This window comes from Anguilla anguilla, chromosome 13 (genome assembly GCF_013347855.1).
Source record: "Anguilla anguilla isolate fAngAng1 chromosome 13, fAngAng1.pri, whole genome shotgun sequence".
Taxonomy (NCBI): domain Eukaryota; kingdom Metazoa; phylum Chordata; class Actinopteri; order Anguilliformes; family Anguillidae; genus Anguilla; species Anguilla anguilla.
The window spans coordinates 37,792,872-37,817,773 of NC_049213.1; the positions used below are offsets into that span (position 1 = coordinate 37,792,872).

Here is a 24,902-nt window from a genome sequence, read left to right on the forward strand (position 1 = left end):
ACGCACACGCACACTCGCGCGCGCGCGCCGAAATTGAATTTTTAGGAGCTGAGAAATAGCGCTCTCGGTGCTAAAGTTAATGTGACATGAAGCTGTGAAGATGACTAATTTTACCTCCTCGCTCTTCAGTACTCTTGTGCTGGCCGTGTGTGTGTGTGTGCGCGTGTGTGTGTGTGTGTGATTCTTTACCTATAAAAGGCCTGTAAATCTCCTCTGGTCGTCTGTGCGTGATTATTACCTTCCAGCTGACGGCTGTGGAGGGAGAAATTGAGGGTATGATGCGTGTGTGTGTGTGTGTGTGTGCGCGCCTGTGTGTGTGCGTGTGTATATGCGTGCCTGTGTGTGTGCGTGTCCGCATGCCTGTGTGTGTGCGAGTGTGTGTGTGTGTGTGAAGTGCTTTCCAAGACTCAGTGAAAGTCAGACTCCCAAGCTGAGGCACCAGGCGGTGAACGTGTCAAACGGAATGTTTATTCACCGCGGCGCGTGTGCAGGGAGAGCAACCCGACAGCAGACAGCGAGAGCTCTATCACACGCCAGATTACATCCACCTTTATTCTGTGTGTGAAGCATCCCCATACAACAGAGTCCTCCGGCCCCCTGGCCCCCCAGCACCCCCCCCCCCCACCACACACACACACACACACACAGTCGTCTCTCCCCGTCCCTTTTTGCCTGATCATCCCTCCCAGACCCCTGTGATGGTCCTCTGACAGTGCTGATGCTCCCGCCCTGATAAGGGGACACTTACTTTCATCCGTTTCTGTGACGTGGCAGGAAGCACCACTAGGAGAGCAAACTACAAGAGAAAGGGTCACACTAACTCTTCTTAACTTGTGTGTGTGTGTGTTTGTGTACGTGCATGCATGTGCGTGTGATATAAAAGTGTGTCTGTGTGATATAGGTGTGTGTGATAAATTTAAGTGTTTGTGTGTGTGTATGAGGGTGTGCATGTGTGTACAGTATGTGTGTGTGTGTCTGTGTGCATGTGTGTGCGTGTGTGTGTGATATATATGTGTGTGTGCATGCGTGGGTCTGTGATAAATATAAGTGTTTGTGTGAGGGTGTGCATATGTGTACTGGATGTGTGTGTGTGTGTGTGTGTAAAATGCTGTGTGCTCAGATGTGTGTATGTAATCGCACACTTTGCAGTAAGCAGGCCCTGGATGGTGAGTGTGTGATGTACGATAAGCACGACTGAGAGTGTGAAGCTCAGCAGGCCACCTCATTGTGATGTCATACGTTCCCTGGGGGGCTTCGACACACGTGCAGTGGCGTGTCTGTTACCCAATTTAAATAAAAAGGAATACATTTTCAAATGAAGAATGGCTATTCCTCATTCATGGCAGAAAGAGTGAGTGGGGAAAAAAAGGAAAATTGACTATATACTTAATATATGAAAATATAATGCATTTTCAAGACATCGCAGCACTTCATAATATATGGGCAAATACACAAATTAGTGTGGCTTTCAGATATTAAAATATATGACACTGTTGTAAAATGTTTATTGTCCTACTTTCTATAAAGTCCACATTAAAGTCGACGTTACAGTATATTGCAGCATATTCTGCATCCAAAAGGGGTACTGCTCATGACTGCATTAAAAGAATATCTCCATATTAGTATTCAGGTGAGCCGGCGGCTCTATCAGATTGAAATGACAGAAACTATTTGCGGAAAATTGTTTGCATCACGTCAAGCAGCATGCCCGACTGCACCAATTGCAACAAGGGCGTCTGCGATACCCACTTAACGGAGATACTAATAATCAAGCCCGCAGATCTTCTTCTGATATCTCTGTTTGAATGTGTGTGCGTTTTACGAGGCCAATTATGTACGCAACATCCTTACAACGGTCTCCGTTTAAATAGATAAACAGCCACAATGGTGAAGGTAAAACAAAGGATGACAAAACAAAAATTAGTGGAGGGTAATGAGTAATCAAAATGTTGACCAAAATAGCTTAACTGCACGTACAGGGTGGTTATACTGGCTTGGTGCAATGTGCCTTGTATATTGGCCAGTATTCAATTGTTAGGATTTGTCCTTGTCTGAAATACACTGCATGGTCAAATGTATGTAGATGCCTGACATCTCATCCAAAATTATTGGTGTTAATATGTTGGTCCACCCTTTGCTGCAATAACAACCTCCCCTCTTCTGGGAAGGCTTTATACTAGATGTTGGAGCATTGCTGCACGGAGTTGCTTCCATTCAGCCAGAAGAGCATTAGTGAGGTCGGGCACTGATTGGGCGATTAGGCCTGGCTCGCAGTTGGCATTCCAATTGACTCCAAAGGTGTTAGATGGGGTTACGATCAGGTCTCTGTGCATGGCAATCAAATTCTTCCTCACTGTTCTTGACAAAACCATTTTTATATGGACTTTGCTGTGTGCCCGGGGGCACTGTCATGCTGGAACAGGAAAGGGCCTTCCCCAAACTGTTGGGGAAGGCCATTTCCTGTCAGAAACGGCTTGCTTGCCTACTATTGAGGATGCAAGTGGCACACTCAACAGGAGGCCGGTAAGCTGTTTCAGACAGGGCCGTGGTTGAGGATAAACATGTGAATCCAGGTCGCTGCTAAACAGGCCCTGCAGGGGGCAGTGTATCCCACACGACCCCCTGCCGGGTACGAGGGCCTCACGGCCAGCACACAGAGCTGCTCGGGCGCAGAGAAATGAAAGATGTTTTCTTTGCTGGACATAATTCTCCGGCTGCGTAATTCTGCGGCGGATGATCTACGGGTAGGCCGCACTGTCGCCGTCTTCCCGCCAAAGCCCGCCCGCCCGCCCGCTAAACAGAGTTACAGTCGCGCGGCTTCGGCGTTCAGCCCGGTCGGCCGCCTGACTTACAGCGGGGTCAGTGTCACGTCGCCATGGCGCTCGAGCTCCTCCAATGAATCAAGAGGACTCCGCCCGCACGCTACCTCACGACCATTAGGGCTACGAGGCTACGAGGGTAACCTGCCAGTATATCTCGTAGTCAGCACCGCTGCCTGAAAATGAATAAATAATATCAGTTTATTACGATAATAAAACACACAAATTAAGTAACACAGTGCAGCACTTATGCCTGGGACCAGGTTATGAGAACCTCTGTATGTTACTATAGTTGCATTTGCTGATTTTTAAGCACCCGTTAATCAAATCACGGTCCCCGAGGTCCCTTGCTGGTTTTCCACCCTCCCTTTCCTGGGAGTCAGGTGTGAAGACAGTCTGGCCAATCAGTAGCGCTAATTTGTTCAGTTCATCACCTGGGAGAAAAGAAAACCAGGGCCGAATTTGGATTCAAGGCCTAGATTTCAGCATACGTGCTTTAGGCGTCTAGCAGATTATCCCAAAGCAATTTTACATTACATTACATTACAGGCATTTAGCAGACGCTCTTATTCAGAGCGACTTACACAACTTTTTACATAGCATTTTACATTGTATCCATTTATACAGCTGGATATATACTGAAGCAATGCAGGTTAAGTACCTTGCTCAAGGGTACAACGGCAGTGTCCTTACCCGGGAATCGAACCTGCGACCTTTCGGTTACAAGTCTAGTTCCTTACCCACTGTGCTACACTCCGTCCCTTACACAGATTATTCTTTGTATACAGCTGGATATTTACCATAAGAGTTCAGGTTAAGTAACTTTGCTCGAGGGTATAATGGCAGTGCCCCACCGGGGACTGAACCTGAAACTACAGAGTCCTGTTCGCTCATCGTCATGATACACTTTCCATAGCTATTTTCTCTGGCACGTGTCTGGTATTTATAAGAGCATTTTCTTCTCTTTATTTGTCAAAATAGGGAAAAGAGCAGTCTGTTTATGAAACCATTACAATGCCCTACAGCCGAGAGGCATTGATTTCCCTCCACGGTGAACATTATTTGTGGTGAAAAGTCAGTGAAATGTCGGAAAACTATAAAAGTTTTCTAGACAACTAGGACGTAGCCAGGCTGTATCCCAGTCAAATCTGAGCTACATCACAATGAACTTAGACCGTTTATGACAAAACGTCTCTCCACCGAAATTCCCCCACCTCCCCTCTAGACGTGCAGATTTCTGACTGGGTGTTCTCTGGCCACAGACGAGCAGTGGCAGGGTGGAGAGGCCATAGCCTCCTTTCTCTGTCACAGTCCGCTCGTCTGGTGTGCAGAGAGAAGAGGAACGCCTTTCAAATGCTGTCTAATCACAGCCATATTACAGCGGGGCACAGGGGTGTGGGGGGGGGGGGGGCGTGTGGGGGTGCTCTGTGATTTTGGGTTACATGAGGGGAGCTGTGTGCCCCCTTCCTCTCTCTCTCCCTCCCTCTTTCTCTGCCCCCTCTCTCTCTCCCTCCCTCTCCTCCTATTCATCCCTCTCTCTCTTTCTCTGTCCCTCCCCCACATCCCTCCCTCCCTCGCTCTCTCTCTCCCCCATCCCTCGCTCTCCCTCTCCCTCTCTCCCTCCCTCTCACTCTTTCTCCCTCTCTCCTTCCCTCTCCTCCTTTCCCTCTCTCCTCTCTTTCCCTCCACCTATCCCTCCCTCTCTCTCTCCGCTCTCCTCCCTCTCTTATATAGCTGATTAAATCAGATCCATAGTATTTGTGTGTCCAATTGGTGCACCTGCCACGCGTTGTTGCAGAGCCATGACCTGCTCGTTTGATTCTGTTTTTTATTTATTTATTTATTTTTTAAGATGCAGGGGATTGTCAGAGATATGGATTTTTCCTTTCTTTGATGGAACAAGTGCTTTGCGGTGAGGGGTAGAATGTAGATATACTCGGAATGTCAAACAGGAAATTGAAATCCATTTATTTTGGTTTCCCTACCATTCCCTCTGCGATTTCTTAAGGCGAGAAACAAATCCAAACAAAGGATTCTGTAATTAATAAGGTGCCGGCTACTTAAGGAGAACACAGTTCGCTGACTGCTGTATTATAAAAGGCCTTATCCTTTTTTTATATCTTATTTCACACCCTCCTTGTCTTGCTTACATAGCATAGCATGACATAAAAAATAAAAAATATGAAAAATAATAATCTTCTGAAAAAAGCTAATGGGTTATAACATAAATAAAATATAAAAATAAAATAAAATGTGAGAAATAGTAAACATTTGAAAAAAAGCTAGTGTGTTATACTTTACTGATGCCTTACTGATGCACCTTGTTGAAATTCTAAAGGAGTGAAAACAGGATTATCACCTGGATTGATCTCTGCTACTTCAGGTTGCTTCAGATGCATTCTGGGATGAAATGAAACGCTGTTCAATTTGGCTGCAAGAGGTTCCTGTGATGATTTTATCAGGAATCTGCAACTGGACATGTTGGCATGGAAAATCCATGTTTGTCACAGAAATCTTCAGTTTAAAAAAAAAACAAGAAAAAAAAAAACCTTCTCACCTTCACAAGTATCCATACTTTAAATGATCCCATCCCTACACCCCTCGATGTCCATACATACTTTTTGACTTGGTTCAGATGCTTGTGTATAATTTTTACCTGCATACATAATTCAAGACCAGTCACAGTCTGTTTATAGTTGCCAATAGCCAACTGCTGATGGCTACAGAATTCAGTTTTTTTTTCCGCCAAGTTGACAGTTGGTCCTTTCTCCGTATGACATCTTAACCTGTGAAACTGTTTTCAAAATGGCCCCTGGGGATGCTGCTTTGCCATAAGCTAACCCAATGACAGTATTTGATTAGATTTTTTTATCCGGATATTCATGTGGTGTGCACTTTTTATGTCCAAATGAATCAGGGATTTACTGTATGTAACAAAGAAAAACAAAAAAAACAAAGTTTATTTCAAGATACTTATAAATGGAAACAGTGTGATGCACACATTTTTTTTTTGTAATCACATTACAGCCATTTTCACACGCATCTGCTTATATCACATTTCTCGTGATCTCTGCTCGCCTGCCAGTTCGCGAGTTAACACTCTGCAAACTGCATTTAAAAACCCAAAGAACGGGAACGAACGGTAACCCGCAGGAGAGAACTCGCTCTCTCTCCCCGGCCTGGCTTCCCGACGTACGGCTCCTAATCGCCGACGTGTTGCGTTAATTGAAAACTCGCACGGTGATCGACGTGTTTTTAGCCAACCGTTAGCACGACCTCCGCGGTGATTAACATGCGCCTGTTGTCGTGAGCGATTACATCAGTCCCGAGGAATTAGGGCTCCTGTCTTCTCGCCGCCCTCTCCCGGTGGTCACTGTTCTCGCTTCCCTCCCTCCGTTCGCAGACGTTCCCGGGAAATAGATATCGGGGGAAAAGAGCGATCCGAGTTCGTTTAATGGCCCGGCGATCGGCTGCTCGCTGGTAAAAGAGAGAGTTGCACGAGGAACTTGCAATGCAAGCCTTTAGTTTGCATGGTCTTATTTTCGTAGGCGGAAAAAGAAGAAAATCAAATATGCAAATACGCAAGGAAACTGATGTGCACCTGTGTGTGAATGTGTAAATCAGGTGTGTTATGCAACTTCTGACTTATGAAATGTTCATTTATATAAGGTATCACACACGCACATACACATTCACGCTGCCACACACACACAAGCGCACACTGTGACACAGTTTGATTATAAACATTGAGCTGTCAAGACTTATTCTGTAAATACTTACATTTAAACGACTCCTATCACAGGGAAAGAAGCCTGATCTGTTAATTTTAGGCCAGCGAGCACGGGGGAGGGAATTAAAGCTCTCTTTCTCTCTCCCTCTCTCTCTCTCTCTCTCTCTCTCTCCCCCTCTCTCTCTCTCTCTCGCTCTCTTTCTTATCCTCCGAGGGTAATGCGATCTCTCCTCTCTGCTGATAAAAATGCTTTTCAGACAGTTTATAAATTTTGATTTGCTGTCACATGAAGACAACGGGGCAGAGTTAAACGGCCAGAAGAGCTGAATGGAAACATGGCCGCCGCCCCCGGGGGAAATCAGCAGGGGAGCCTTTTGCATGGATTTTTTTTTTTTTTAATTTTTAAAATCCATTTCACAGATTGCGCACGTTAGCAGGTCTCAGAAGTGCTTCTGCTACACACACATGCGGCCTGGGTACGGGGCCCCGGTGCATTCGCGGCTGCGAGAACCCGTCGAACCCGTCGAACCCGTCATCGAAATGCAGCACTTAACACATGATCACTGCTGTTAGCATTACGCTCAAAACGGGGGGGGGGGGGGGGGGGGGGGGGGGGGGGGGGGGGGGGGGGGTGGTTAGGGGGGGTTGGGTGGGTGGTGGGGGGGTTGGGGGGGGTGGTGAGGCGGTGGGGGTGGGGGGGATTTTGGGGGTGGGGTGGGTTAATTCACCAGGTCAGGAAGGAAGCTATGCTAAAGAAATGGCTAACGAGAGCCTGTCTCTTTTTATGGTATTGTGCATGCAACCTGTTTCCCTGCTCTCTGAATACGTCAGAAACAAGCAGAGGCGGTGGAAGGCCCAGGGGTCTGAAAGTAAAAGTCCCGCCACGATTCTTCCACCCATGAACTCAGCCAGCTGATTTCACTGATTATTTCCACCTCATGGCTGAAGAATTTTGCCGATTTGGAACAAAACAGTAGGGAGGACTTTTACTTTCTGAACCTGGATTGACCACCTCTGGAAACAAGGCATTTGCGGACAAACTCTGCGCCATGCAGGCTCAATTTGTCTTTGTGAATTGAGCTTCATGGCCTCTTCCTCCTGTTTATAGTTGCCAGTAGCCACTTGCTGATGGCTACAGAATCCTGCTTTTATTTGCCAAGTTGACAGTTGGTCCTTTCTCCATTTTCAAAATGGCCTCTGGGGATGTTGCTACCACATAAGCTAACCCAGTGACAATATTTGATTAGATTGTTTTATCTAGACATTTATTTGGTGTGTGGTTTCTGTGTCCAAATGAATCAGGGATTTAGTGTATATAACAAAGTTTGTTATATAAGTTTGGTTATTTCAAGATACTTATAAAGTGAAATGGTGTGATGTCATTTCTTTCCGCTCTCCTTTTTAGACCACGAGCGGATCGGGAAGGACTCGTCGTACGAGCAGGAGGGGAAGGTGCAGTTTGTGATCGACGCGGTGTACGCCATGGCCCACGCCCTGCACCGCATGCACAAGGAGCTGTGCCCGGGGCACGTGGGGCTCTGCCCCAAGATGGACCCCATCAACGGCACCGCCCTGCTCCGGTTCATCCGCAGTACCAAGTTCTCAGGTCAGCTCTCCCTCTCCGTTTCACACACACACGCACACGCACACACAAATACATGCACATACATGCACATGCACACTTACACACACACACACACACGGACATGCACACTTACATGCACACACAAACACATGCACATGTGTGCGCACACACACATGCACATGTGCACACGCACATACACACACATGCAAATGTGCACGCCCACGCTCATACAGACACACACATGCACGCAAACACAAACGCACACACACACGTACATGCACACACACACACACACACTCACAATCAATCAAACACATCCACACACAGACAGACTCACGTGTATACACACACACACACACACACTCACACACCATAGTAGAGCAACGACTTGCAGGATGTGACGTGTACAACCTTAGACAGGTAGGCGGAATTTCATAAATTTCATATCTTCCTTTTTTTCTTCTTCACTGAATAAGATACATTAGCAGCGGTAGTCTCGCAGAAAACGGAAGACACTGAACAGGATGTAACAAGCGGCTACACATTAAGCAACCCTCTAATGTGCTCTGAGGAGGCATCTGCCAAAAGAGTGTCGAGTGTGTCTGAAATAGTGCACCCTGGGGTAAACAAAGAGGCTGGTCTGGAACCTGCACTAAAGAGCCAATTTGTCAAATTATAATGCTCGTGAAAGAATTAGGACTCGCTGTATATGCATGGTCAATTTGTCGCGCGTACGAATGCGAGAAGTCCAAACGAATAGTATGGTGTAAAAATTTTTTTTTTTTTATTTCTTTGTTGCGACAACATCCTTCTGATGGTGAATCCAGATGCTACCCTGACTGTGGCTTTCAGCCTGGAAGTGCCGAATATCTAGAACTAGGGTGGCACGGTTTCAGCAGAACGGTCCGCTCCCAAAACAGCAGCCATCTCTGCTGCTGAATCAGGGCCCTGAGGTGCGGTGTGCAATCGTAAACGCAAACGCCGCGCGATGAGCCCACTCACCACGGAGTCCAATCAGGCGCCGTCTGGTGCAACGTGCTCCGGAGGACGGCGTGTGCCTGTGCACCCGCTCCCAAATTAGCACGGATGACGGTGCTCGTGAACGCAGCCCGAAGAATATAATCGGACGAACGGGGCGGAAATTTTTTTTTTAAAATTAAAAAAAAATCATGTATCAATAATTTAATTGGATTTAATTGCACGTTTAGAGGATTTAGAGGAAAAACCGCCAGGAAGATCCAGGGGCATTGGGGTAACCGGCATGAGAGCAATTAGCGCTACAGGCAAACCCGTCTGTTTTTAGAACGTGAAACTAGCCAGCCTGCCGTGATAAGGAAGCATACTGACATAACATGGCTTCTCACAGAAAATCCTGCACCACACTCTTAGACTTTTGTCCACTCCGTAAGCGCGCCTTTTCGTGCAGTACCTGCTGAGAGTTTCCTATGGGGGTATCATCTATCCCCCCCCGTCCCGTCCCGTCTCGCCCCCCCCCCCCCCCCCCTCCCCAGGCCTGATCCATGTCCCTGATGAAGACAGTCAAACAGCCATTTTGTTCTTCATTCGTACGGTTAATCAATGTGAGCAGCAGACTCTTGATAAACATCAGAAGGAGTTTCGTTTGATTAAACAGGGGAAGAAAAAAATAAATGGCTTTGATGCTGTGGAAAAATTAGACCAGACAGATCAGAATCTTCCTCGCTGATGGTTAACGGACTATTTCCATTTCCAGGGGAACTCGCTCCTTGTCAAACTCGACCCCCGCGCAGATTAATTCTTAAAAAATGATTTTCGATGCTATTTTCCCCCACTTGGCTCAGTTCAGCGAACTGGGCGTGGCTTTTACATTCGGAGAGGGTCTGCGGTTTTACGCGTCGTCTTGTAGACCTGGAAGGGTCAAGCGAGCCGCCAGAACTGCGAGATTTACCGAGCCTCGTTGTGGAGTGCACCGCAGGTGATACCCGCTGACGAGGTTCAGCTTTATTACTCTGTGATATAATTAGCATTTAAATGAACGTAATGTAATGGGAGCTACATTACCTCATTCAGCATGCACCTTTTATCCACGCGAGTGACTTAAGCATCTTATAATTTTTTTTTGCATGATATCCATCTATATAGCTGGATATTTATTGCTGGAATTCAAATTGTGAGGGGTAACATTACATCGCTGGCATTTAGCAATAGTGCATTTCTGTATTACTATCCATTTATACAGCTGGAAATGCACTGCAGCGTAAGTACCCCCACTCGAGAGTACAACAGCATCCCTCTCTCTCTCTCTCTCTCTCTCTCTCTATCTCTCTCTCTCTCTCTCCCTCTCCCTCCCTCTCTCTCTCTCTCTCTCTCTCACTCTCTCTCTCTCCCTCTCCCTCTCCCTCCCTCTCTCTCTCTCTCTCTCTCTCTCGTTGCCGGTTCTTCGGGTCTGGTTGACGTGCGGTGTCTGCCGAGCGGGAAGCGGTTCTGTTTTCGGAGAGGGTCCATATTTTCGGCGCTTGTGCCTACGGCTCTCTCTTTCTCTCTCTCTCTCTCTCTCTCTCTCTCTCTCTCTCTCCCTCCCTCTCTCTCTCTCTCTCGCTCTCTCTCTCTCTCTCTCTCTCTCTCTCTTTCTTCTGTGGCCAAACGCGAGTTCTTCTTGGTTACGAGGCGAGCCTTCGCATCCCTGGGTTATCTCCTTGGTGTATCACACAGCAGGGCGTTTGAACCGTGCTTTATTCTCCAGGCAATTGCCGTTAGCCTGCGGAAGAGAGGACGCATTCGCCCTCTCGCTTCCACTGAGAGCTACGCAACTCTACTGTAGCTCTTACCCTGAGAAAATCTTGATCTGTCTGCTTTTCAGTTGTGCCCTATATATTTCTGTGGGTTTTTGACTGTGCTGTAATTGCCATTGCTGTAGGTTCTCGCTGCATTAAAGATGCACAGTCATCTGGGGAATCTGGGGAAAACATTGCGTTCCAGGCATTATCAAACAGTATTTTTTGTCTCTTTTTTTGTTTTTTGTCAGTATGACAGTAGATGAGGATGCATCGCACATTAGGACAGCATAAGCTCCGCCCTGTATCTCTACTGATCGTGTCCCTGATTGGGTGATTGCTATGTAGAGACGGACACAAACGTGCGGTTATGTGCTGTAATTCTGGAACTTGCATCGTACTGTGCATGAGGCTTTGGGAATCCAAAGGTTTCTTCTGGCTGTGAGAGAAGGGAATGGCCCATAGTTAGCCTGTTCGTAGCCTGTGAGTAGACTTTGAGTAGCGTGTCATTAGCCTGTACAATAAGTTACTTGTGAGTAACCTATTATTAGCCTTATTACTAGCCTCTGACTATCCTGTGAATAGCTTGTGAGTAGCTTGTTATTAGCCTGTGAGTAGCTTTTCAGTAGCCTGTGAGTAGCCTATGAGTAGCCTGTTATTAGCCTGTGAGTAGCTTGTGAATTTCCTGTGCGTACCCTGTTAGTAGCCTGTGAGTAGCCAGTGAGTAGCTTGTTGTTAGCCTGTACAGTAAGTAGCTTGTGTGTAGCCTGTTATTAGCCTGTAAGTAGCTTGTGAATTCCCTGTGAGTAGCCTGTGAGTAGCTGGGAGTCTCGAAACTGAGAGGTACACGATTCCAGAAAAGGACCGCATAAGGTTGCTGTTTTTAACGCTGCTCCTCCACCATGGCCCTTTACGGAGTAGTGTAAGAGGCTGCAATCCCTGAGTTACAACGGTGTGATCCTGGTGGGAGGGATAGAATGGGTTATTTGACTCGAGACGATATGGTAACGTTGTACTGCGGGGGTGTGGGGGTGTGGGGATGGGTGGGGGGGGGGGGTCAGTGCCAGCTGACTGGCCTAAATATTTCTCATCACAGGAGACTCTTGCCCAGCCGTGTTTCAGCGAGCACTCAGCTGGAGAACAGCTACAGGCCCACAAGGCCAAGAGAATAAAGACACAAAAGACCAGCACTGCGAAGAGTGCAAATTCAGTGATTTATACTTTTTTTTTTCTTTTTTTTATGCATTAATGTGGATGATGTGATCCTGTCAGTTATGGATGTGAATACAGGAGAACGTAGCCGGAGGTGGAGAGGGGGGAGTGAGAAGGGGTTGCGAGCGTTCCTCTGGATGGGGGGGATATGGAGACCTGCGGGGGGGCGGATAATGATGAGTCTGAGAAATGTTTGAACATGGCGGGAGATCAGCGCCGAGGCCTAATTTCTGTACTTAATGATTAATACGCGCCGGTCCGGAACGGTGTTATGGGGTGTCACCACGCCCCCCCCCCCCCGATCTGTCGGAAGCCGCCTCCATAAACGGATAGTTATGCGAAAAAAAAGCTGGAGGTTGCTCGCCTGGGATCTCTGCTCAGGGCCAAACATTAAAATAAATACATTTTTAAAAAAAGAAAATGAAAGAGGAAGTAGTTACTGTATAGGCAGGATTGCATATTAATCAGCGTATACACAGGCCATCTCACTGCGGCATCCTGGGAAATCTGGAGCCAGGAATAGCTCCTATGGTGTGGAAGTCTCTGATATACCACAGCAGTGCTCGACAGAGAGAAGTACTTGCGGAAGTTCATCCCCTCTGCTTTGCCGAAATCCGGGCTTTTCGAGTGCTCTGGGTCGATTTCCACACCTCTGAGGGATCCCCCTTACGTCAATCTAAAATCTCGGAGGGCCGCTGCGTCTGCTGGTTTTTAACGTGTCCCCGCACTTGAGTGCTTCATTTAAGTCATTGATCCAGTAAAAAGGTCTGCGCTCCTCGTTCCCAAGGCCTAAGATGGCTGCTGATAGAGAGGAAATCACAAAAATCCACCCTTCAGGATCGGAATTGGAACCCCACCCCCTTTACATGTAAGATATACCTGTGCTTATTTTTGTTGATGTGAACGTATAATCTGGGACCTTTAAACTGCACCATCTTCATCTCAACTCAGTGAGCTCAGTTGGAGGAGGGAAATGTTTCTGAAACGACATTTGATTTAGTATGTCAGCCCAACACTATGGCGAGATAAATTTATTTAATTTCATTGAATTAACCTGGTTTTGATTTAAGCAAGCTTACTAGCTAGTGTACAATTTGATTCATGCAGGTGTCAATATTTGCTTCATGCGTGGGCAGTGTTTCAGAACAAGCGGAGAAAAGTGTTTTCACAGGCAAGTTGCAGAGACACATTTTTTTTTTTCGCAAAGAATAAATAACTTTTCCCCCTTTTGTACTGTAGGTGAGAGCAAAGTAGCTTCACAGTTCCTCAATGGGTAGGATTATCTCACATGTGTGTCACATGTGATTAGCCTAAATTTATTCAGATATTCATTTAATTTCTTATCGCATAGAGGGTGTTATTTGATTTGCCTTAATACATATTTGCCTTAACTCTTTGCACTACTAAAAGAGGGGATAGAAACTGTAGATTAGTGTCAGACAGCAGAACAGAAGGATCCAAGGCAGAGCTGGACCTCCCAATGGGCAGATCAGACACTGTGCCCAGGGCCCCGCCTTCTCACCCAGGGCCCCACCTTCTCACCCAGGGCCCCACCTTCTCCCCCAGGGCCCCGCCTTCTCACCCAGAGCCCTACCTTCTCACTCAGGGCCCCGCCTTTTCACCCAGGGCCCCGCCTTCTCCCCTAGGGCTCCACCTTCTCCCCTAGGGCCCCACCTTCTCAACCAGGGCTTTCACCAAATTTGTGCACCTTTGCCTGTATTTGTTATTCTAACAAATGTGTCTGGGACATTTCTGGGTATGGCACTGTTTTCTGTGTGCGGGAGGGGTGGGTGTGGCTGCTGAGCTAGCTAGCAAAGAAGTCCAGGAACAGCAAAGCAAAAAGACAAGGTGGCAGGGCTTGTTCAAGAACTAGAGTTAGCCTTGGACTTACTTGGTGGCGTCAGCTGAAGTTCGCCAAGGGGATTAAAAGCATGTTGGCTTGTTTTAGGTTAGACCTGTAAGTAACGTTACTGGCAGTGTGAAGCTGGCAACAATAAGGACTTTCACGAGGGTCTGAAATGTTCGAATTTAAAGGATCAACGATAAAACCTATTACTTTCGACATAATGGAGTTAGTTAAGCTATAATTATATCAGCCTTGTTATTGTTGCTCACAGGCACTTATTTCAAGGTACTAATGTCACCTCTAGCTAGCCAGCTAGCTACGCTAGGTAGGGTAATCGGGGTAAGTGGGCAGTGTTGAAGATTGAGGAGAAGACTTCTTTGATTGTAAAGAGAAAGGCTGAGAAATCCTGCACGGTAGGCCTTTAACCATCGAGATGAAACAAATTCAGATGAGCATTCTTGCGTCAGCAGTTAGGCTACAAACCTAGCGTCTTCGTGACTAACAGACAAACTTAAAAGACATTTGAAAAATTCTCAATGCATCCCCACAATTACAGGCCAGAAATAAGTGCGTTTTTGAACACAACTATTGTGAAGTCGGCACGCCCCCAGTTACCTACGAAGGCCTAATGACAGAGCGAGCGAGGCAAACGTTGAATGCATTTCACTCTAATGCAGTATGACAACGGAGCGTCATAACATCCTAGGAGAACAGCCACGAGCTGTCAGAGATGTCGCAGACTGACAAAAGAATCCGGAAATCAATTAAAATGTGTCCTCATTCAACAAATGATTGAATGGGGCGAGAGAGGGGGGGAGCGAGCGAGGTAGAGAGAGGGGGGAGCGAGAGAGAGAGAGAGAGAGAGAGAGGAGAGGGGGGAAGAAAGAGAGAGAGAGCTTATGTATCTGTGTTTTGATGGTACAAGACTAGGTGTCTGAAAGGTTCAAACAGAAATTCCATGGTCAAAAAAAGAGAGAAAAAAACAGAGGCAGTTCTATTTCATCTGCCATCAATTCCTGTGTGGCAGCTGTAGTTCCCTCTGTTACATTTAATTTCTCATCATCGCCTACATCTTTGCTGTAGCTCCCTATGCAGGCGCACATGTCCTGGGTTTTAAACATAACCAGCTGTGAGCTGTTACCTCCTTGCCTCCCACCCTCATTGTTTTGTTCTGATGTCAGTGACATGAGGTCTTGATGTTGCCTGCATTCAAAATACATTACAAATTGGAATGTCATCTGCATGTTTGACAGTAATGTTATGCTATATAATCATTTTAAAAAGAATTAATGGATAATAAAATGCATTAAGAATATATTTGAAATGCAACATCATATATTTAATTATATGTTTTAGAGGGAGAGCATTCTAGTCCTTAACTGTATGACCAGCAGCTTTTAATAATGTACATTTCTACAGCATGTAATCTCACCAAGTATTAGTTCATATTTTAACATTGTTAGAACCCCATTTCATCAGAAGTCAATACTTTCCATTTACTGTTTTGTAAATGCATTTACTATGCTGGAAAATAAAGATAATAAAAAAAAAACAGCCTAGATCAGCAAAGACGGTTATGCTGGTGAATGCTGGTGACCAGCATGTAGGAACCGGCCGAGATAGCAGGACCAACTTTAGCCGCGTTTCCACCAAAAGGGAACTTTAGTCCCAGGAACTACTTTTCAAGGAACTAAAAGGTTCCTTCAGCCCATGGTTGTCTGCGTTTCCACCGCGGTCTAAAGTCCCGCGAAGATTAGGCAAATTAGCCCACTGACGTATGAAAAAGCGACATTGTCGTCGGTCCATCTGTCCTATGATTTCTTCTGTAACCCCATACTACCACCACATTATTTTCTAATAACCGGGACAGCCCGGAGGGGTTTATTCCACTTATATACAACGGTTTACCAACAATGATTATATATGGTTACTTTTGTATTTATTTTTTTTATCGATTTAATCACCTGGAATTGTCATTGGTAGTTGAACTTGGACCGTTGTTATGCAACAAACAGGATGTAACAGGCCAATAGTCAGATTGTAACTGTTTTATATATCCTCTCAAACACATTCATTATGTTTGTATGCGAACATTCGCTTTCATGTCTTGACATCCGAAGCGACAGAATGCATTCACATTTATATGTATAACTGGCAACAACAGCAGAAAACATGCACACGTTGTAAACAATTTGCTGTTTGATTACTTTCTCATCGTCAATTCCATATAGGCTAATCGCAAAATGACAAGAATAGAATGAAAACTCGGACTTGCGTGAAAATTAGTAGTGGTACAGCCACCGTTTGCTTTCCTTCGAAGTTACTGCTAGCCGAGCAGCGAAGTGTGCCCTCCAGATGCGAACCATGCACCATAAATTAGTCCATAGTCTTCCTGGTCTTTTTGTGGAATTGAAGAATGGCAGAGTAAAATTACGGCAGTCTGAAAAAGCTAAAGGGATGATTACTAGAATTAACCTGTTATTTTACCCTGACAAAAAGTGCGGAAGGTGATTTCCAGTTTGCTTTTACTGTATCACCAATGTGAATTACGCAGAACTACCGCATACCTCACATAACTGTATCAAACGTTTTGAGTCAATTACAACGGGCTAACAAAGAAAATCCGGAAGAAAATATTCAGCAACCGAATTAATCCTTTTGAATGTTTTGGTACGTAATATGCTGTCCCAGCACGAATGCTTAGCATTTTATAAAACAAATACTAAAGCAAGAAAAGAACAGAAGAGCACACGTTATAATTCCAAGACGTTGGCAGGCTATAACCAAAACTAGGCTACTGCGCCGCATAACATACAAGTTTGATTTGAAGTTATTATGAAAATAAATTGGTTTGCGGCTGCATATTTTTAAACATGGAAGTTGAAAATAAACACAAAAAAATGCTGCAAGTACTTGACCAATCAGAAATGTTCAGCGCTGCAAGCTCCACCCAAAAGGTTCCTGTACTTTTGTTCCCGAGCAGGAACTTTTTTGGGGGTAAAATAAAGCACCGGAACTAAATTTAGACCCTAGTTCCTGCGGTGGAAACGCACTGAGTTCCTCAAAAGGTTCCTAGTTCTAGTTCCGGGGTAAAGTTCCTGCGGTGGAAACACGGCTTTTGTCTACCAGCATGAGCAACTTGTGTAAGTAGTCCCACAGGGTGATGTGTAATTGGCGGTTGTGTTGTCCAGGGTTAGGCAGGGTTCAGTCGGCAGCTGTCCGCGTCTCATTATTTTCCAACGGCCCTCACCCCACCTCCCCCGATTGATCAATCAGGCACATACAAGTCCTCTTGTTAACACCTATTGAACCTTTAAGGTGTGAGGTCACAAATATGTGATCTGAATGTCCTTAACTGAACATTCTATTGCTGATGTCACAATCACTGCTGGTGATTGAAAGCAACGGAGTTCTAGAACACACGCTTAGCATTTTGAAAAACATTCCAAAAAAAAAAAAAAAAAAAAGCCACACTTTTTAAAAGGTTAAAACTGAAGATGAGAGTTTCTTTCTCTGACTCATCTCTGCAAGCCCAGGAAGTGGAAGTTACCGTTTGGGTTCCTTTGAGGAGAGCACGTGCTAGTCTGCGAGCGCAGCCCGAAGCAGCTTCACCTCCCCGAACGGCTGCAAATCTTCCCAAGCCTCTCTGGAAACTGCTCTGGAAGGCTGGACCACAGCCCATCATGTTCTACTCTCTCTCTCGCTGTTGGAATGATATCTTCTTTTGGTTGCTAAGCTCTGAAGACACTGTAAGTTAATTGATTTTGGAATTAATTTAGCCAGGTAAAGGTAATGCGTTTTAGCTAGCTGTTCAAAGTGGATTTACACTTATAGGACAATATACCCAATTCCACTGCTTGAAAATACCCAGTTTGACTCCTGTGTATATTACTTTTTTTTTTTTACCTGTGTCTTGGGAGACTTCCATGGGGTGGGGGGGGGGGGGGGGGGTAAGGGGTGGGAGGGGGTGATTGACAGGTGCCCCTGTGCTGTAGTTGTTCAGGGATGCGTTGGCCCGTGGTGGAGGGGCCCCTGTGTGAGGCTCCCTGAGGGCTCCCTTGAGGGACAGCAGTTCTTATCGCACCACAGCCTGCAAGTTGGGCTCATACTGAGATGAGTCGGAGGAAGGAATGTGCAGGGGGGTGGGGGGGTGGGGGTGTGGGGGGGGCGCTCACAGGTCCCCAAAATGGCACACGGAGTAAGGGGGGGAGGGGTGGGGGGACTCGCAGGTCCCCAAATTGGCACACAGTGTAAGGGGGGGCGAGGAGGGGTGGGGGGGGGTTTGAGGGGAGGGGGGGCGGCGGAGAGGAAGCTCTGCCTCAGAGATAATTCCCCTCCCATTTTCTCATTTGTCAGTTTCTTAGAGGGAGCGAGGTCCTCGGGAGCGGCAGTGTATCGGTAAAGCAAGCGGAACCGAGCGCTGTGAAATTGGAGGGGATCCCGAGCAGGACCAGCGGACCCTGGGTTTAGCGGGGCTGTCACAACCCATTTTCCCCTCCCGTTAACGTCTTAGTAACGAGCAGCGGCGTCGGACGGACCCACAAGGGGCCCACCAATCCCCGTCCTCCTGTGAGACGCAGTCCCAGAATCCTCACGCCAGAACCCGGGTCTGATGACTTTACACGTAACATGAAATTAGAATGAGTAATCACATTTTTTTTTTGAAAGAAAGAAAGGAAGACTGTAAACCCCCCCCCCCTTGTTCCTTGGTCGGTTCTATCTCCTGGGCAGGAGAAGAGAACAGTAGTTGCTTTGTATTTAAAAAAAAAAGTGGGGCCTCTTCTTAATCATAATCCTCCTCTTCCGTTCCGTTCCTTTCCTACGTCAACGGCCCCCGGCTGCTTTGTCATCAGACGGTGGCGTTTATGCGTTTGCAGATTCCGCCGGTGTAGTGAGGCCTTCTCTGCTGACTCATCGAGATGGAGATTAAGGCCTTCGCCCGTCCCGGAGAGAAATCAAAAAGGCCCTGGTATTTGCCGAAGGTAGTCCTCCACCGCTGATAATCTAGGATTTACGCTCCCTTTGATCTGACAGGAAGTCTCTGATGGATTGTGGGAGTCTGGTACAAAGAGGAAAAAATGATCTCTGAACGTCTCTCTTTCTGTGTATTTACAGATGCCGTCGGCTTAAAGTGCAACAGATTGATGGGCGGCGGGCGGTGTGGGGGGGGGGGGGGGGGGAAACGTCGAAGGGACTGCGCCGGCTATGTAGCGCCCAGATATGACGCTACAGCCGTGCCTTTGAATACATATGCGGCTGTTTTAGCAGTTAGCGGATGGATTCAGACCATTCCACGTGGTTCCCGGGGGTCTTGTGATAGATAGATAGATGGTGCTCTGACCTGGCTCACCAACGTTGACTTGTCTCTAGGCTGCTGCAACAGTTTTACGCAAGTAGTTGTAGATGGATTTGAAAGAGAAAAAAAAAAAAAAACTGAAATGAAACTATAAAAGCCGGAAAAAGACAATTGAGAACAACTGAAGTGTGCCAGGGCTGAGATGTTCATAATAAATATAGGCTAGTTATTGTGTTTGGACATGCATCTGTACTTTTACACCTGACATTCGTGCCTATTCTTTTATTAACATTTTATACCTGCTCTGAAAGCAGCTTGTTCAGTCGGCCAGTCTCATCCCATGGAGCTGCCAGGTCAGAGAGATTCCTCGCAGAATAAGAATCACGCTGCAGCTTCCGCCTTAATTAAAATTTTATAGGCACAATATAAACAGGTGTTTATGAGTCTCTCAGTACTTCCTCAGTAGTTTCATGAGCCTTAAATAAACACAAGTTTTATCATTGTGTGTGTGTACTGTTATAGGTACAAACAAACTTTAAAAAAAAGAAAAAGCTTATTTTTACACTTTAAAAAATACTTTAACTGAATAGCCCTCAGGTACAAGGGTTGGCTACTGTTAAAGCTTTTAAAGGTTACATAGGGATGGTCTGAATATTTGGATTGTCACAGTTTTCAACATATAAAATAAGCACCCTAAACATGTAGGGTTTTGTTACAAACCTGATATTATTTGTGTGTTAGATTGTCCTCATGTTCTGAGATATCAGTGTGGTATTCACTGCACACCATTCCCTGAGCATATTGTAAAGTGTTAGAACAGCATATGGTGCTATTGCACTGGGTGGTAGTAGAACTGAATGTGTATGCAGAGATATACTAAAGTTTGGGTGCCCTTGGTCTATGTGCACAGTTTGTTGATTTTCTAAGTGAAAAGATGTTAACACAACCTCTGCAGAAAAAACTGACACTGTGTATTTCTGTAAAATGTAACGCGCGGTTACTTTTGATTCACTGGCTGAAAAATAAATAGATAAATAAATAAAACCGTGCTAAAACATTTGTCGTAACAACCAACAACATGACAGGAATTGTAAATGATACATTTTTACTTTAAAAAAACGACAACAGTGATCATTTTTTATTGTCTTTATGTTCCCTTTGAGCGTTTAAGGCATTTAGCAGACAGTCTTATCCAGAGCAAGTTATATTTTTACATCCTAATCATTTATACAGCTGGATAGATACTGAAGCGGTCCAGGTTAAGTACCTTTTGCTCAAGAGCGCCGCAGCAGTGCCACACCTGGGATTTGAACCTGCAGCCTCTGGTTTTGACCTCTGACCCCAACCATTATGCTACACCGCCACCTGCTAACGTTGCGCGAGAACTGTAATTACGTGGGATGCGATGGATCAGCGCTAATTATCGTTCCCCTTTTTTCTCTTCCTCCCGCAGGAATCGCCGGACACCCGGTGCTCTTCAACGAAAACGGCGACGCGCCGGGCCGCTACGTGATCTACCAGTACCAGATCAGAAACGGCTCGACCGAATACAGGATCATTGGCCACTGGGCAGACCGCCTCTCTCTGAATGTAAGGCTTTTAACTTGCATCCATTTTTGTGGACAAAAAATTAATTGAATGTGACAGATTTTTTTTCCCTTTATTTTTTTGTTAAAGTTAACCTTTTTTTTAATATGGTGGAGGTTGCGCAGGCTTTTACAACAAACTTTGCCGCTGATGTACTGTTTCACTGACTCCTACACATGTACCACGTTTATTTATGGAACAAGCTTCCCCAGATGACAGGTAATGTAAATGGTAAATGGACTTCATTTATATAGCGCTTTTATCCAAATAATGTAAATTATAAATTCCTAATTGCAGTCTTTGGACTTTTTGTTAATTTCACAAAAGGCCTAATTAGTTGCTTCTAACCTCTGTGCAAGTTATGTATATGTCCTTGTTTGATAAATTGCTCTATACCATTCCTGTTATTTTTACATGAATATGGATTTTATTCACACAGAGAAGAATGCAATTATGAATGCAATTTATGTCACTGACTGCATACATCCTCTTTCTCTGCTATAAATTAGCCCAGCTGTGTATGTAATGATAAAGTTCATGTTTCTCCAAAGTACATTCTCCTGTTCTTGCCAAGGAGATCAGATCTTGAGCATAATTTGAGCGGTTTCTGAGGGGGCAGAGGAACTAATTCATTATTCATTATCAGTAATGATATAACTTTTCTTGGTAACACCTTACTTGAACCCTTCCACATAAGATTGACATAGCACTGTCATAGCACATGACGTAACACACGACGTAACAGCATGACGTAGTGGCATCATAGACGATGTCAGTCGAGGTCAAATGACGTGATGAACTCTCATCACCCTTACTGGTAATTATGTTACAGCAGTAGCATCTGAACATTCACTGGTAAAAGTATAACATTTTTTATGTTGTTTGACATCTGACATCATCTGTTATGCCATCTTGTGTGACAGCTGTTATGATGACAGTGTTCAAACACATTTCACCAACTAAGCCATCTGACTTCACCAGCTAAGCATTCAATATTTCAAGGTTCTCACACTTGTCAGTTCTATATGTTGAACCTAAAATGAAGTTATGCTGATATTTTCCCCAAGCCCGAGAATGAATATTAAAAAAACATAAATGTTGACTTTGATTGTAATATCCTACACTTTAATCGCTACATGCATAGTTCAAGCCTTTTTGTACACAGTACCCAAAAGCCTCTGTTGACTTTCTTAATCCCTGCACTTGAGATACAATACAGTGGACTGTAACAGTTTCCTGTCCCACATTCCAAGGTTTGCCACCACTGTATTGTTTAAACAGTCAATACTCAAAATCATGATTGTTTTAGTACAGTGTGTTCGCATGTTTCTTTTATTTGACATTATTATCACAGTGTGTTTGGATAAGAACAGAGATTTCAAGGCAATTGCAACTCTTTTTTATTTCAAAACATAAACCATTTATTATTATTATTATCATTATTATTATTATTATTATTTTTAGTTTTAAGTAATGAGAGAAAAAATAGTCTGACATTTTAATGTTTCTCCATGTCATTTTAAGTTGGATCTGTCAAATTACATTCCATACAATTCCAATTATCTCGTGCTTACAATGAGTATTAACTTTTACCAACAAAATGCATGGCATAAATATTACAGAAATATGTGTGTTGCAGTAATGGTTTATGATTTCCATTCAGCTAAGGCTAATATTGAATATCCCAATATCAATAATAACAACAGCACTTTTTGAATTAGGAAGGGAAGAAGGAGAAAAAAGAACTTGAATCATAACAACAGTAATCAATTAGAATTGATTCTGCTTTGTCTCCTTCAGACCAGAATGCAAAGAGCCAGCAGGATAACATTCTTCCATTAGGCATGATGTTCGCGTAAAACAGACCTACCGGGAAGAGAACTAGTCCCCATAACCTACCGGTTTCACCATACCCGCATAGAAACGCAGAAAGCGCCAAATGAAACCGAAAATGAAAAGGACACCCTTTTCGAGATTCGCCTCACTTTGTGCGAAAAACGAGAGCAATTTAAAATGCATCAGCAATAATAGCGACGCCATTTGTCACGAAGCAATTACACGCTGTGTTTGTACAGTACATCAGAACAGAGTCATCAACACAGCGTTCAGACAGGCCCTGATTCCAACGATCGTTCGGAATGTCTGAGGTGTCGGATAAAAAGGTCCCTGCTCCAAAAACATTATTATGTACGAGGATGTGGCTGACTACTGTGGGGGGTGGGGGGCGGGGGGTTTATCTGTGTGCAGAATACGGGGGCTTTCAAATGGGCCTCCTTGCCTGTCTACTGCAGCTACAGTAATTTGTTTCCTTAAATGTGATCTGCTAAATTCATGGGGGAGGTTGGGCGGATCAGGTGGGGTGGGGTGGATGAGGGTAGGTTTGGGCGGAGGCGGGTGGGGGGGGGGCGGGCGGGGGGGGGGGGGGGGGGGGAGTAACAGATTGAGATCACAAAAAAAGGTGTGGGAGTGGGGAGTGTAGGGGGTGGGTAAAGCTTCCCTTAATATCTGCCTATGCACTTCACGTCTTGACAGAGCCACAAAGCAGAAATCACATGGGCTGCCATTGTATAACATTTCAACAGGCACATTGTCATACACTTTCTGTGTGCTACAGTGTATTGAAGAGGGTGAGGGGAGTAAATAATCAGTTTCCAGCTGGCTAGAAATGTTTTGAGTAGGAATGGTGGGGAAAACTCAAATGCACCCACATCAAATTTTTTTTATTTTTAATACACCTGCTTGAATTATTTGAATTTTATTTGAACCATGCCTGCTTTCACTGTTATAAAAGTGACATTACCTCCAAGCAAATGTCTCCACATACCTTCCAGGGTGGACACCATTTTGCTGTGGTTACATTATCGCACTACGTTTCCCATGAGCCCGTGCTCTCTCTCGTCCTCAGGTCCTGGCGATGCAGTGGCCAGGCGGCGTCCGGCAGGTGCCCGAGTCCATCTGCAGCCAGCCGTGCAACCCGGGCGAGCGGATGAAGATCGTGAAGGGCACGCCCTGCTGCTGGCACTGCGAGCGCTGCGACGGGTACCAGTACCTGGAGAGCCCGTACACCTGCAAGTTGTGCCGCTACGACCTGCGGCCCAACCTGGACCACACGGGCTGCCTGCCCGTGCCCATCGTCAAGCTGGAGTGGAGCTCGCCCTGGGCCGTCATCCCCGTCCTCATCGCCGTCCTGGGCATCCTGGCCACCTTCTTCGTGGTGGTGACCTTCGTGCGCTACAACGACACGCCCATCGTCAAGGCGACGGGCCGGGAGCTGAGCTACGTGCTGCTGACGGGCATCTTCCTGTGCTACGCCACCACCTTCCTGATGATCCTGACGCCGGACGTGGGCGTGTGCGCCCTGCGGCGCGTCTTCCTGGGCCTGGGCATGAGCATCAGCTACGCCGCGCTGCTCACCAAGACCAACCGCATCTACCGCATCTTCGAGCAGGGCAAGGTGTCCATCAGCGCGCCCCGCTTCATCAGCCCCGCCTCCCAGCTGGTCATCGCCTTCAGCCTGATCTCCCTGCAGCTGCTGGGCGTGTGCGTCTGGTTCCTGCTGGACCCGCCGCAGGCGCTGGTGGACTACGAGGACCAGCGCACCGCCAACCCCGAGCTGGCGCAGGGCGTGCTGAAGTGCGACATCTCGGACCTGTCGCTCATCAGCCTGCTGGGCTACAGCATGCTGCTGATGGTCACCTGCACCGTCTACGCCATCAAGACGCGCGGCGTGCCCGAGACCTTCAACGAGGCCAAGCCCATCGGCTTCACCATGTACACCACCTGCATCGTCTGGCTGGCCTTCATCCCCATCTTCTTCGGCACCTCGCAGTCCGCCGAGAAGGTAAGAGGCCGCGCCCGTCCCCCACACACTGCACACGCCCGTCCCGCACACGCCGCACGCGCCCATCCCACACGCCACACGCGCCCGTCCCCCACACACCACACGCGCCCGTCCCCCACACGCCACACGCGCCCGTCCCCCACACACCACACGCGCCCGTCCCCCACACGCCATACACACCCGTCCCACACACACCACACGCGCCCGTCCCCAACACACCATACGCGCCCGTC

General features: G+C 46.3%; 1 protein-coding gene across 2 annotated transcripts in view; it reads left to right on the top strand.

The window, feature by feature from the left end:
- Positions 1-24,902, top strand: part of LOC118211895 (metabotropic glutamate receptor 4-like) — a 234,557-nt gene that overhangs the window by 162,127 nt on the left and 47,528 nt on the right. For both annotated transcript variants that reach the window (XM_035389459.1, XM_035389458.1), the window contains exons 7-9: positions 7,955-8,155; positions 20,695-20,831; positions 23,734-24,669. In XM_035389459.1, coding sequence (XP_035245350.1) covers positions 7,955-8,155; positions 20,695-20,831; positions 23,734-24,669 — 1,274 coding nt within the window. The remainder of the gene's footprint in view (positions 1-7,954; positions 8,156-20,694; positions 20,832-23,733; positions 24,670-24,902) is intronic.